Source organism: Alosa alosa, chromosome 15, assembly GCF_017589495.1.
Source record: "Alosa alosa isolate M-15738 ecotype Scorff River chromosome 15, AALO_Geno_1.1, whole genome shotgun sequence".
NCBI classification, from domain to species: Eukaryota; Metazoa; Chordata; class Actinopteri; order Clupeiformes; family Clupeidae; genus Alosa; species Alosa alosa.
Window position 1 is genome coordinate 31,147,387 of NC_063203.1, and position 12,500 is coordinate 31,159,886.

Consider the following 12,500-nt stretch of genomic DNA (forward strand, 5'->3'; position numbering starts at 1 on the left):
ATGTCTCGAAATGGTGTTAAATGCCAGTTTTTGTTGTTTTGGCATTAGCGGTTTTTTTTTACACAATTCGGTGATGACGTCACTTTGGGGACTACATGATCTGCGCTTTATTCATTTCAATGCATTTCAATGGACATCGCAGTTACACTTTCAACATAAAGTTTGTATGTTTACACTTAGAATTTCGTCACAGCATTTATATCACAGCTACCCTATGATCTACCAATGGTAATAACGGTGCCTGATATCAATTTAGTAATTTTTTCTGAATTTGGGGAGGTCTTGTTTTGGAGGGTATGTTTTACATTCATTCCTATGGGAAGCTTGTGTGGTTACACTTTCAACATAAAGTTTGTATATTTACACTTGAATTTCGTTACAGCATTTATATGACAACGACCCTATATGGTCTAACAAAAGATAGCAATGTCTTCCGATTTTAGTTTAATGCAATTTTCTGAATTTGAGAGGCCTCGTTATGAGGCTACATAATGCACCTATTCAGTTCAATGCATTATGCTTATAACATTACGACACTTTTTTTGTTACTGTCAGTGAACAGCACCCAGTGAAAGTCAACATTTTTCTTTATATCTAGTGATAGTGATCATGTCGTTAGTTCAGATAAGTAGGCTACCGGGCAAACTTAGTCAGAAGATCAGAATATAAAGCATCATGATAGCTAGCTATGGGCTAACTTTCCAGTCCCACCTGTGAGCCACCCCTGTTGTTGCAAACTTAGCTTCTAGCCGCGTGCACACATACATGCACAGACAGACAGACAGACACAGACAGTCACAGTCACAGTCACACACACACACACACACACACACACACACACACACACACACACACACACACACACACACACACACACACACACACACACACACACACACACACACACACACACACACACACACACACACACACACACACACACACACACACACACACACACCCCATGAATGTATTAGTCCAGCGCCTGCGGCTGCACTTGAGCTGAATTTGAATCTGAAAGTGTCACTAGACGAGGCTGCAGACTCGTTAAACAATAATGACCTTGTTAGAGTCTTAACGAGCTCCCTCTCATAGGCACTTTAATGAGAGGGCACAACCAAACACTCAGCCAGCACAACTCAGGGACCAGCACACAGCCAATCACCTTCAGGCATCGCGTGTGCGTGTGTTCGTCCTACAGCCCCAATGCAGCATGGGACATGTAGTCCTGGCCTTGGGGAGTGGGCAGATTGCAGAATGCACTGTTTTCTACATAGATATTAGACTGCACGAGTTCTATTCTATTCTATTGGGGGTTTTATTGCACGTTTACTGTCTATGGGCAACACTAGTCGCAATCAGAGACACCTGTCTGATTTCCAGTCAGTCACATGTTTCTCCAATCAGAGACACCTGTCTGATTTCCAGTCACATGTTTCTCCAATCAGAGACACCTGTCTGATTTCCAGTCAGTCACGTGTTTCTCCAATCAGAGACACCTGTCTGATTTCCAGTCACGTGTTTCTCCATTGGCCTCCAGTTATTGTTGCCCCCATCCAGATGGTGGCGCTATTACGTATGTTCGGGAGCCCATCACGGTATCTAGGTTTCTAATATCTATGGGAAAACAGTCCTGGCCTTTAGGGGGTGGGCAAGATGCCCTGTTTCAGATACTCATGGGGAAAATGCTAAATATCGGGGTGTCACCCTTAATCCAACTCTAACCTTAAAAAAAGAAAAAAACACAGCAAAAAGCTGGTCAAATGATCAAACTACAGCAATTCTCTTACTGTTGAGGCATCAAGCACATGCCTATAAGCAATGATTATTCCACATTTTGTATATTGTATTTCAAGTTGGTCTCAGACATGTAAAACAGCCCTATGTCCACTTGAGTCATTATATAAGAGTGCCCGCAAGGCCCATGACATGTAAAACAGCCCTATGTCCACTTGAGTCATTATATAAGAGTGCCCACAAGGCCCATGACATGTAAAACAGCCCTATGTCCACTTGAGTCATTATATAAGAGTGCCCGCAAGGCCCATGACGAAAAGCCACGTCATTACCATCATATTCTCACTAAATATGACATGCTCAATCTTGAAAATGTGATATTTCACTTAAATAACTGCTTAATTATTAGAATTAGACGTATTAGAATTCATAATGCTTCTGTTCCTCCTTTGAAAAAAATGCTCTGAAAAAACAACACGAGTACCAAGGCGACGAATGTAGCAACATGGGTACCAAGGCGACGAATGTAGTCTTCCACAATGCAAAGCAACATGTGTACCAAGATGTAGTCTTCCACAATGCAAAGCAACACGGGTACCTAGGCGACTTGCTCTTCCTACAGAGCTAATCTCATGCACTAACTTGCTCTTCCTACAGAGCTAATCTCATGCACTAACTTGCTCTTCCTACAGAGCTAATCTCATGCACTAACTTGCTCTCATTCTCACGCTTGGTTATTAACAAAGTAGACTTGCTCTGAGTCTGACCTATGAATTGTGCTCAATTATTACGTGGTGTGTCTTGTGGCGCCAGTGTGTGTGTGTGGGGGGGGTAGCTTTAAATGGGGTGGGATAGGGCATACCCGTCAACACCGTTTTTCCCGGTTTCTCCCGTATTTGGTCATCTCCCAGCACCCTCCGTTTTGTTATTTCTCGAAAAACTCCCCGTAATTTGCATGGCCATCTAACTTCATTTTAAAATCACAGATCCATTCAGGTTGCCAGATTGTGTAAAAACAAATACACCCGACACATAGTTTCAATTTCAACCTTTGTTTAAACTGGCAACCCAAAACCCAAATAAGGCGGGTGCCAACTCGCCAGCCTGAGTCTCGTCATAAGCAAGCCGGGCTAGTTGAATGGCCTACTCAGAACTAGCTGTTGTGAAATTGTTGGGAATTTAATTGATTAACACATCACATAAACTGTTATTGAGTGTTGTTGATACACTGAACTTGTTCCCTCTCGAACCAAATCTGACAGCAAGCAGCTTTGGAGTTTTGGAAGTAGGCTGCAGGCAGGCAGCTGGTGGATACATAACTTGGCATCGCGAAGGTAAAAGCAACGACCGAAATGCAGTGTTGAAACATGTGTATGAAACGTATTAAATATGCAAACACAGATCGGTATAAACACAAATCTCCCGTTTTTGGAAAGCTAAATGTTGACAGGTATGGGATAGGGGGACAATAATGTCTGTAGTAATGTAGATTTTTATGACTTTATATATAGATTGATTGATGATTTTGTTTTTTTGTTTTTTGACATGATTTTGTCATCCGCCATCTTTAATTCACTTTTCACAGCTGTTTCAGACGTTGTCACACAGATTTGTGGGTAGTAGGCAGCTTCAGGGATACATCGATACTGCCTTCAAAAATGACCATATTTGGGGTAGTTCTAAGATAACTTAGAAGGCAGGCAAAGAGAGTTAGAACAGCACTTGTTGCCTCACTCCTCTGTTAGATATCTTAAAAGGCAATATTTTTTACTATTTTGAACAGAGGTATTCACTATATGTGTGTGTGTGTGTGTGTGTGTGTGTGTGTGTGTGCGTGTGTGTGTGTGTGAATGTATGAGTGAATGGTGAGTGTGTGTGTGTGTGGTGTGTGAGTGTGTGTGTGTGTGTGTGTGTGTGTGTGCATGGTGAGTGTGTGTGTGTGTGTGTGGTGTGTGAGTGTGTGTGTGTGTGAGTGTGTAAGTGAATGTGGTGTGTGTGTGTGTGGTGTGTGTGTGTGTGTGTGTGTGTGTGTGTGTGTGTGTGTGTGTGTGTGTGTGTGTGTGTGTGTGGTGTGTGAGTGAATGGTGAGTGAGTGTGTGTGTGTGGTGTGTGAGTATGTGAGTGTGTGTGTGTGAGTATGTGAGTGTGTGTGTGTGTGTGTGTGTGTGTACTTATCCTACCGACCAATAGGGGACTATGGGTTGATTGCACACCAACCAATAGGGGACAATTGACTGAGTGGGGACTCCAAAACTTATAGTCCCCTTTACCAGGATAATAACAGCTTTATACATGATAGCAGCCGTCATGCTAACATACCTAGCATCAATATCTCTGAAAAGTTTTCATCGTCCCCAAAAGTTCTGATTTTGTCCGAATGTGTGTGTGTGCTGAAGATCGGCTTAGGAGGAGACACCCTTTGGTCAGTGGCTGTATTGCAGGTGTGTAAACTATGCTGCAGGCTCCACCCCAATGACATTGTTCGAAGTCAGGTTCCGCCCACAGAAGTGGGCATTGTCACATGATGTATCAGGTGACCATAAGCCACCAAGAAAACCAGGAAAAGACAGTTACTGGAGAACAGCAAGGAGTTTACCCATAGGCTAAGGTTACTAGCCTATTAGACATGGTAGGAAAACCAAGCTTATTACCTCTATATTGCCATATTCAACAGAATCTCCATAAAAAGCCTGTTTCAAAGTTGTGTTTTATCTATGGCCTATGATAAACCTTTTGGTTTAACGGGTCAACTAACTTTAAAGTTTGCCTAGATTTGTGTGTTAACGCCATCCCTTCCACAACTTGGCCATCTTAGTTTAATTTTTCATGTCATTGATTACTTGTATGCACAAATTAATGAGTGATTATTCAACATAGGCTTCAAGTAGGCTACTTTACAGGCCTAGCCTACTATTACTAGAGTATTACTAGATTACTACACGTTTGAAATCGCCTGTGTTATGTTAAGCCACTGCATAGTATTTAAGCACTTCTCGACTAATGTCCCATACAGACTATAGGACACCCCTCCCCAACATTTTTGGCGGTTTGGCTGCACCCTTTTCCACTCGGTCTCGGTCTCATCAGACTCAAGTCCCCAAATAGACTATAGGAACGGATCCCCCCACCCCACCCCAGATGCTTTTGGCGGGCTCAGTTTTACAACTAGGCTATATCAGCACTTTTTGTATTCCATAGGTTTAGTCTAAAACATTTCTAATTGATGATACCGGAATATAAACAATTAAATTAATGAAAATAAAAATGTATTAATTTCGGTTATTTTATTTCAAACAACGCAAGAGATTCATCAATCAGCCAGCCATCTATCCCACAACGCTCTTTCTTCTACAACAAGAAGTACTTTGACAAGCGCCATTTTGATGAAACCAGGAGTAGGTGAAACGTGGAGGAGAGGACACGTGTGTGCTGTAAATGTAAGTTTAATGTTCTGTCTTGTATTGCTTTATACTTGAGAAACATATTTTTGATAGAACAGCAGGGTAGTTCTTGTTGCACGTTATAATGTCGATTAACGCTAGGGTTAGTTACTGGATACGAAGTCTTACACAATTCCGCTGGTACTCACGGTAGTAAGTGTTGAATTAATGCTGATGTATAACGCTATACTTTTACTTTGACGGGCTTTGATCCGCCGAAGCCTGCATGCTTAAACCATGTAACGCTTCAGCAAAGCCAACTACCAAATGTTATTAAGATGGCAAGCAAACGAAGTTCGCACGTTAGCAAATTGCCTACAAATAGACGTTAGCATAGATGGTCTAACAGGGGACATGTCTGCAGGCTGGCAAGTTCACCTAACGTTGCCTGACAAAACCAGACAGCATGCTAATGAAGTAAACACGTTAGCAAGCTAACAAAGGGTCAAAAAGTAGAGACCTTGCTACTATTAATAATGTCAATACTTTAGCGAGGCTATCATAATGACAAAGTGAAGCTTAACAGCCTAGTTATACAGACATTAGGCTAACGCTAGAGATATTAAGTTGTTTTCCTCCCATGATGTCAGTCTTATATTCTTCTATTATTATCTCCTTAGATATTACTTGTTGAGCATGTGAAATGACAAGGTAAGCATTTCAAATTTGTATTCCTATGGTCATGCTTATTCCAGATTAAATTTGGGCTAACATATTGATGTATAATATGTATTAGACTATTATTAGTGTAATGGTGTAAAATGCATGCTTTTCTTTTCATTGCACAGTACCAACTCGGAGAGGTTCTTAAAAGCAATTTTTAGTTTTTGCGCCAGCATCACTCAAAGTGTGAATCCCTCTATGATAAAATGGTATAGTTGACAGCTACACTCTCATTAGTTTTACATCACAGTAATGTTCCTGTTTGACAATTCTCTAAATAAATTGTGTATGGGATGAGGCAAAATTGTAATATAAAAGGATGATGTTGCTCTTATTAAATCAATAATAGACCATTTAATGCAATGAACTGCTATAGACCAGGACTTGGAGATGGAGGCATACTGTAGATGACTGTTACTGTTTGCCTGTGTGCCATGTGAAGAAAGAGCAATCATTGTTCATATGCAATAAAAACATTCTTGAGAAAATGTCTTATGGGCATGAATAGTGGAATTAGATGATCATTTCATAGCTTATACTGTATGTTTGTTACAGGCAACCATGGGGAAGCAGGAGAGCGATGCAGAATCGGGATACAAAACGGAAGGCCCAAAAAGAACAACAAAAGTACGAAATGTAAGTAATTTACATTCTAAACATGTTAAATCACCCAGTGTTTTACTCAGGAGGCGTGTTGTGTGCTACAGGTGTGAACACAAACTTCGGAAATATGTTTGGACCTGATTCTCCTTATATTGTCGGTCTTATGTGATGGCTATATATTTGATTCTCTGTATATTGTCTGGTAATATGTGATTGCTATATACACTATATTTCCAAAAAGTATTAGGTCACCTGCCTTGACCCGATATGAACTTCAGTCACATCCTATTCTTAATCCATAGTCCTGATGGCCATGGAAAGAGGGTGCTTAATGGACTACAAAGGAAAGAATTTAGATGAAATTGAAATTGATCCCAATGGTAATTATAATGTTCAAGGTTAATGTTAATCTCACTATGATTTATACATTTAGTAGATTTCTACAAGTTTCTGATTGGTGTGCTTTAGAAACAATTCCAGAGGAGAGACCATTCAAGCGAACTGACGGGCGAAGAACTAAGCCCACCTTCTACATCCTACCTACCTTCAGCTGCTAAAAACGTGCATTATTAAGGGTAACAGTGTTTCCTCTACATTTTATTTCAGCATGGCGGCCCCCATTGTTTAATTAATACCGCCCGGTATCAGAATCAGGGCAGGGCATTTGCTTTTAAATAATCCCATGACGTATCCTCCCTGCTGGCTGCCGCTCACATTGCAATTTAACAATAAGTAGCCTAAACTAGTCAGAGGTTATTATGGCCCGTCCAGTTTCAGTTTACATATTATATATTGTATTGATGTAGCCTATTTAAAGCATTAACTTTCTTCTCAGTGTTTCCTCTTCATTTAGCAGTGCCACTGCTTCAGAATTAGGGGAGGCATAAAATATTGTCGGAAGCATAGTACTAGTAGGCTAAATGCCCTCCGCTGGCTGCTGAAAATTGCAGTTTAAGAATAAACAGCAATGCTAATCCGAGGTACCTGCCGCCACTGTTAAAAAAAAAAATCTAGCGGAAAAACTGGGTAATATGAATGCTTGCAGGTTGTCTTGAAGGTGTTGAACATGATGCTGATTTTTAATGTCTGAAACGCAGGAACTTCAAAAGAAGAAACAGTGCATGCAATCAGAGGGCGAGTCCGAGGATCCAGGTTCAGCTGCTGCTAAAACGTAAGTATTAAGAGTAATATGAATGCTTGCAGGTTGTCTTGAAGGTGTTGAACATGATGCTGATTTTAATGTCTGAAACGCAGGCACTTCAAAGAAGAAACACTGCATGCAGTCAGAGGACCGAGTCGAGGATCCAGGTTCAGCTACTAAGAAGCGTGAGTAGGTTTTGTTCATGCCTAACTGATAAATAAATGTCATCGGAGACAGCAGGGGCCATATTCACAAAGAATCTTAAAGGCTAAAAGTAACTACTAACTTTCAGAGAATGCTGTAGCAACATAATTGACATCCCCAGAAAGTCCTCTCCACGTAACTTTAGGTATGGACAAGAAATGTAGCCACCACATCCAAAGCGATTAGTAAAATGCATTAGCCACCATGTTATTCAACTACCCCGTGACGACCTATGCGGTACATGCTCACAACGTTGCCACAATATAACTGTCAGCTGGGGATTAACTCAAAGTATTTTAGCCCTAAAAGTAGCACCTAAGTCTGGGATAGCTTAGAAATAGTCAAGAGGACTTCTAACTCACTAAAAACCTTTTCACAAACATTTGGGTAACACTTTACTTGCCAATTGAGTTCATAACACATAACTCATAGCAGCTGTCATAAACTGCACATAAAGCATTCATGACTGTTTCATGATACATGACTCAATATTCATACCAAACCTTTCATGAATGTGAAGCAAAACATAAATAAATCACAAGCAAAAAATTGCTTCTCCTCTTTGCAAACGTGTCTTCATACAGATTCATTTTAAAAAATGTTGTTTGCCCTTCACAAAATGTGTGTTGCAGACAGGATGGTGATTTGTGGTGTGAAATTGTTTTGTTTTAGGCACATCAAAGATGAAGAGCCAAAGTAAATGTGATGAAATGAACTCCGATGTTCCAGATGCAGCATCAAGACATGTAGTATGATGGATGTTTGTGTTCTGATATGAACTTATGTAGTCGATCAAAACTAGTGTAGCAAATGATAGGGTTTGTGTTCAAGTAAATATGTTAAACCTGTCATGAAACTGAGCTAAAATAAATGTATAGGCCTCTGTCTTTATCAAATTAAAACTTGTCAAACAACTTAATCATACAACAATTCATTCATTGTCAGACTTGAAAGACACATAAGTGTGAATATTTTTTGGTTAAGCATATTTCATTAGTGTCTTTTTTGATATTCTTTGTTGTGATTCTATTTCACAGCCTGCTTAAGAGAAGACCATGGAGTCAAGAAGAAATCTGCTGTTGAGAAGACCCTGATGAAATTTATCACTACAGGCAGAACTCCTGGGAAGGCAGACTGCGTTTGTATCAACTCAGCACCTGAAGCACTTAAGTTCCGTGACTGGATGTCAGTTAAAGTTTTATGTCAAAAATCGTTGTGTGTCCTACCAAAGAACCACACAGACCCTTTTATAGCAATTTGATAAGAATGAGTTTGGGGGTGGGAGATGGGAATGTGTTCAGTTTTCTTAACAGGGCTTGAGCATTTCAGAGGACCACACAATACATGCCCTGTACTTACACAGTATTCTTGTTTATATTTTATGTTGGCAGAGGGTCAGCAATGTTTTTGTCATTGGTATTACAGTACATGCACTTTATTTTAACAGTACTTAAATGATTTTAGGTTGGGAGAGGGTCAATTGTGTACTTTCGTTGTTAATACTACATGCTCATACAAACAGGCTTTTAGAGGAAAATTAATGATGCTCATGATTGTAATAATGTTGAAGTGTAAAGAGTTATGTGAGAAGAAGGTACATTGTATCCTTGTTGACGAGGTTCGTTAAAAATATTCTGACAACACAATTTTTTTTATTCATTTTAATATTTCTTTTATTTTCATTATTCACTTGGTATCTGCAATGCCTGAGTAGATATTTTATATTGAGAAGGTATCTGCTTTTTCACATGGTGTTGACTGTAGCATTACTAGCACTTTCAGAAATAATGTAATGCGCTAATAACTATCACAACAATCTACCTCATAACGTTCTAATGAAGTGTGGTTGTGCATTCTGGCACTGTGTTAAGCAGCCAATAAATGTGTTGATTGCTACTGTTTTTATTTCTTTCCTTGTGTATCATTATTAGCTTCAACTTGGTGTCATGAGGCAGGGGTCTCACGAGTATTTCCAAAACAACAGTAAATCCTCAAATACCTCATGGTATTATAGTATAAGATGCATTGCAACTTGAACAAATGTGGTTTACATTACATGTGCTCCTTCAGAATGGTTTTCAGTATATCCAAGAAAATACAGAAGTTGGTCCCCAGATTGGACTGTGCTTGTTGATTACATCACTTGGGTGGGGCGTAACTATGGGGGGCCAGAGTCCTCACTTTGACCACCTGACACCTGTCCCCTGTGGCTGGTCAGGAGTCAGGTGTCAGACTAACTTCAGGTATGAAGTGTGTATTCTATATTACAACTGATTTGCTTATTACTGAACCCATATACAATGATCCTGTGCAATGCCTTGTCTGTACCATGCTTAGAAAGTGGTGTCCCAAAAGTGACCGTTCTTTCAGGTGTCCCAAGGCGTGATAAAGATGGGTATGTGTGTGTGTGTGTGTGTGTGTGTGTGTGTGAATGGTGAGTGTGTGTGTGTGTGTGTGGTGTGTGAGTGTGTGTGTGTGTGAGTGTGTAAGTGAATGGGTGTGTGTGTGTGTGTGTGGTGTGTGTGTGTGTGTGTGTGTGTGTGGTGCGTGAGTGAATGGTGAGTGAGTGTGTGTGTGGTGTGTGAGTATGTGAGTGTGTGTGTGAGTATGTGAGTGTGTGTGTGTGTGTGTGTGTGTGTGTGTGTGTGTGTGTGTGAGTGTGTGTGTGTGTGTATGTGTGGTGTGTGAATGTGTGTGTGTGTGTGGTGTGTGTGTGTGAGTGTGTGAGTGAATGGTGAGTGTACCCACCAGCAGGACAGCGATCACCAAGCCAAGATCCTCATCCACCAGAGGAATGATTACAGCTGCAAAAGAAGTAGAGTTGAACGAAGATCATATAAATCACACACACACACACACACACACACACACACACACACACACACACACACACACACACACACCACACACACACACACACACACACACACACACACACACAAACACACACACACAAACACACTCTTCTCTCCACATTGTTGCTATGCTAATTGAGCTACACACACACACACACACACACACACACACACACACACACACACACACACACTTCTGCCCTCTCCATATTGTTGCTATGCTAGTGGAGTGCACACACACACACACACACACACACACACACACACACATTCTGTCCTCTCCATATTGTTGCTATGCTAGTGGAGGTGAGAGGTTGTGTGTTAAAATAAGAAACGTGTCAACAACTGGTACCCATGCAGCGTTGTCATGGGAACAGGAGAGTGAAATCATGTGAAAGTTAAAACTTCTCTCTCTCTACCTCCCTCTCTCTCTCTCTCTCTACCTCCCTCTCTCTCTCTCTACCTCCCCCTCCCTCTCTCTCTATCTCCCCATCTCTCTCTCTCCCTCTCTCTCTCTCTCTCTCCTCCCTCCCTCTCTCTGTCTCTCTCTCTACCTCCCCCTCTTTCTCTCTCCCTCTCTCTCTACCTCCCCATCTCTCTCCCTCTCTCTCTCTCTCTCTCTACCTCCCCCTCCCTCTCTCTCTCTCTCTCTCTCTACCTCTCTCTCTCTCTCTACCTCCCCCCTCCCTCTCTCTCTCTCTCTCTCTACCTCTCTCTCTCTCTCTCTCTCTCTCTCTCTATGCCCCCTCTCTCTCTTTCTCTCTTTTTTTAAACTCTCTCCCACACATTTCCACTCCTCTGCAATTATTTTCTCTAGTTCTTCCCTCCCACACACTAGCACCTGTCAGCACACTCACTCACACACACAAACACACACAGCTGAGAAATTATGTACCACCACCAGGCAGTAAGGGGTGGGTCTAAATGTCTGCACAAACCAGCACACATATACTGTATGCACAAACTAGCACACACACACACACACACACACACACACACACACACACACACACACACACACACACACATACACACACACACACACACACACACACACACACACACACACAGGGGCGTATGGATGTTATAAAATTTTGTGTTTATACAAATTTTGTCAGATTAAAATTAAAGTAAAACATGTAAATAAACGCTCCCGTAAGAGTTGGATCTCGTAACGCACACACAGAGAGACACAAATAGGTCTCTTTATTTGATTGAAAGGGCATCCAGCCAATCACATCACATTTAGTTAGCGTAAGTAACGAGGGATCCAGAGCCGCTCTGATCAAATTCAAAGTGTCCGTCATTCAAAGCTACGATACCTGTGCTGCTGCTTCAGCCTGCATAGTGTTCAAAGCTACGATACATGTGCTGCTGCTTCAGCCTGCATAGTGTGCAAAGCTACGATACATGTGCTGCTGCTTCAGCCTGCATAGTGTTCAAAGCTACGATACATGTGCTGCTGCTTTAGTGTTCAAAGCTACGATACATGTGCTGCTGCTTTAGTGTTCAAAGCTACGATACATGTGCTGCTGCTTCAGTCTGCATAGTGAACTTCTGCAGTCAGCAGATTTGAGGTAGAATTGAAATTGTACTTGTTACAGCATTGTGCTAAATTAGTAAACAAAAAAATCCCTGTCTGACTGACACAATTTCGTTAGTAATTCTTATCCTGTATAATATCAATGGAGAATGCTAAGCTAGACAAGGTAAATCAACTGAACCAGCTAACCAGAGGTTAGTCATACTATCCATTATCGTAAAATAACTGTTGAAGTGAAAGCAATTCACGAGCCCCACTGTGATGATCTTTCTTGTGTAGTTTGTGTAGTTTCCCTCATTTGGTAGGCCTACATG

General features: G+C 41.1%; 1 protein-coding gene and 1 long non-coding RNA gene across 6 annotated transcripts in view; one reads left to right on the top strand and one right to left on the bottom strand.

The window, feature by feature from the left end:
• Nucleotides 1-12,500, bottom strand: part of LOC125308598 (cGMP-dependent 3',5'-cyclic phosphodiesterase) — a 144,785-nt gene that overhangs the window by 29,620 nt on the left and 102,665 nt on the right. For all 5 annotated transcript variants that reach the window (XM_048265159.1, XM_048265158.1, XM_048265162.1 and 2 more), the window contains one exon: nt 10,537-10,592. In XM_048265159.1, coding sequence (XP_048121116.1) covers nt 10,537-10,592 — 56 coding nt within the window. The remainder of the gene's footprint in view (nt 1-10,536; nt 10,593-12,500) is intronic.
• Nucleotides 5,086-6,930, top strand: LOC125308608. The gene is made up of 5 exons (XR_007195922.1): nt 5,086-5,174; nt 5,798-5,828; nt 6,396-6,476; nt 6,746-6,823; nt 6,912-6,930. It is a non-coding gene; the product is annotated as an uncharacterized LOC125308608 (long non-coding RNA).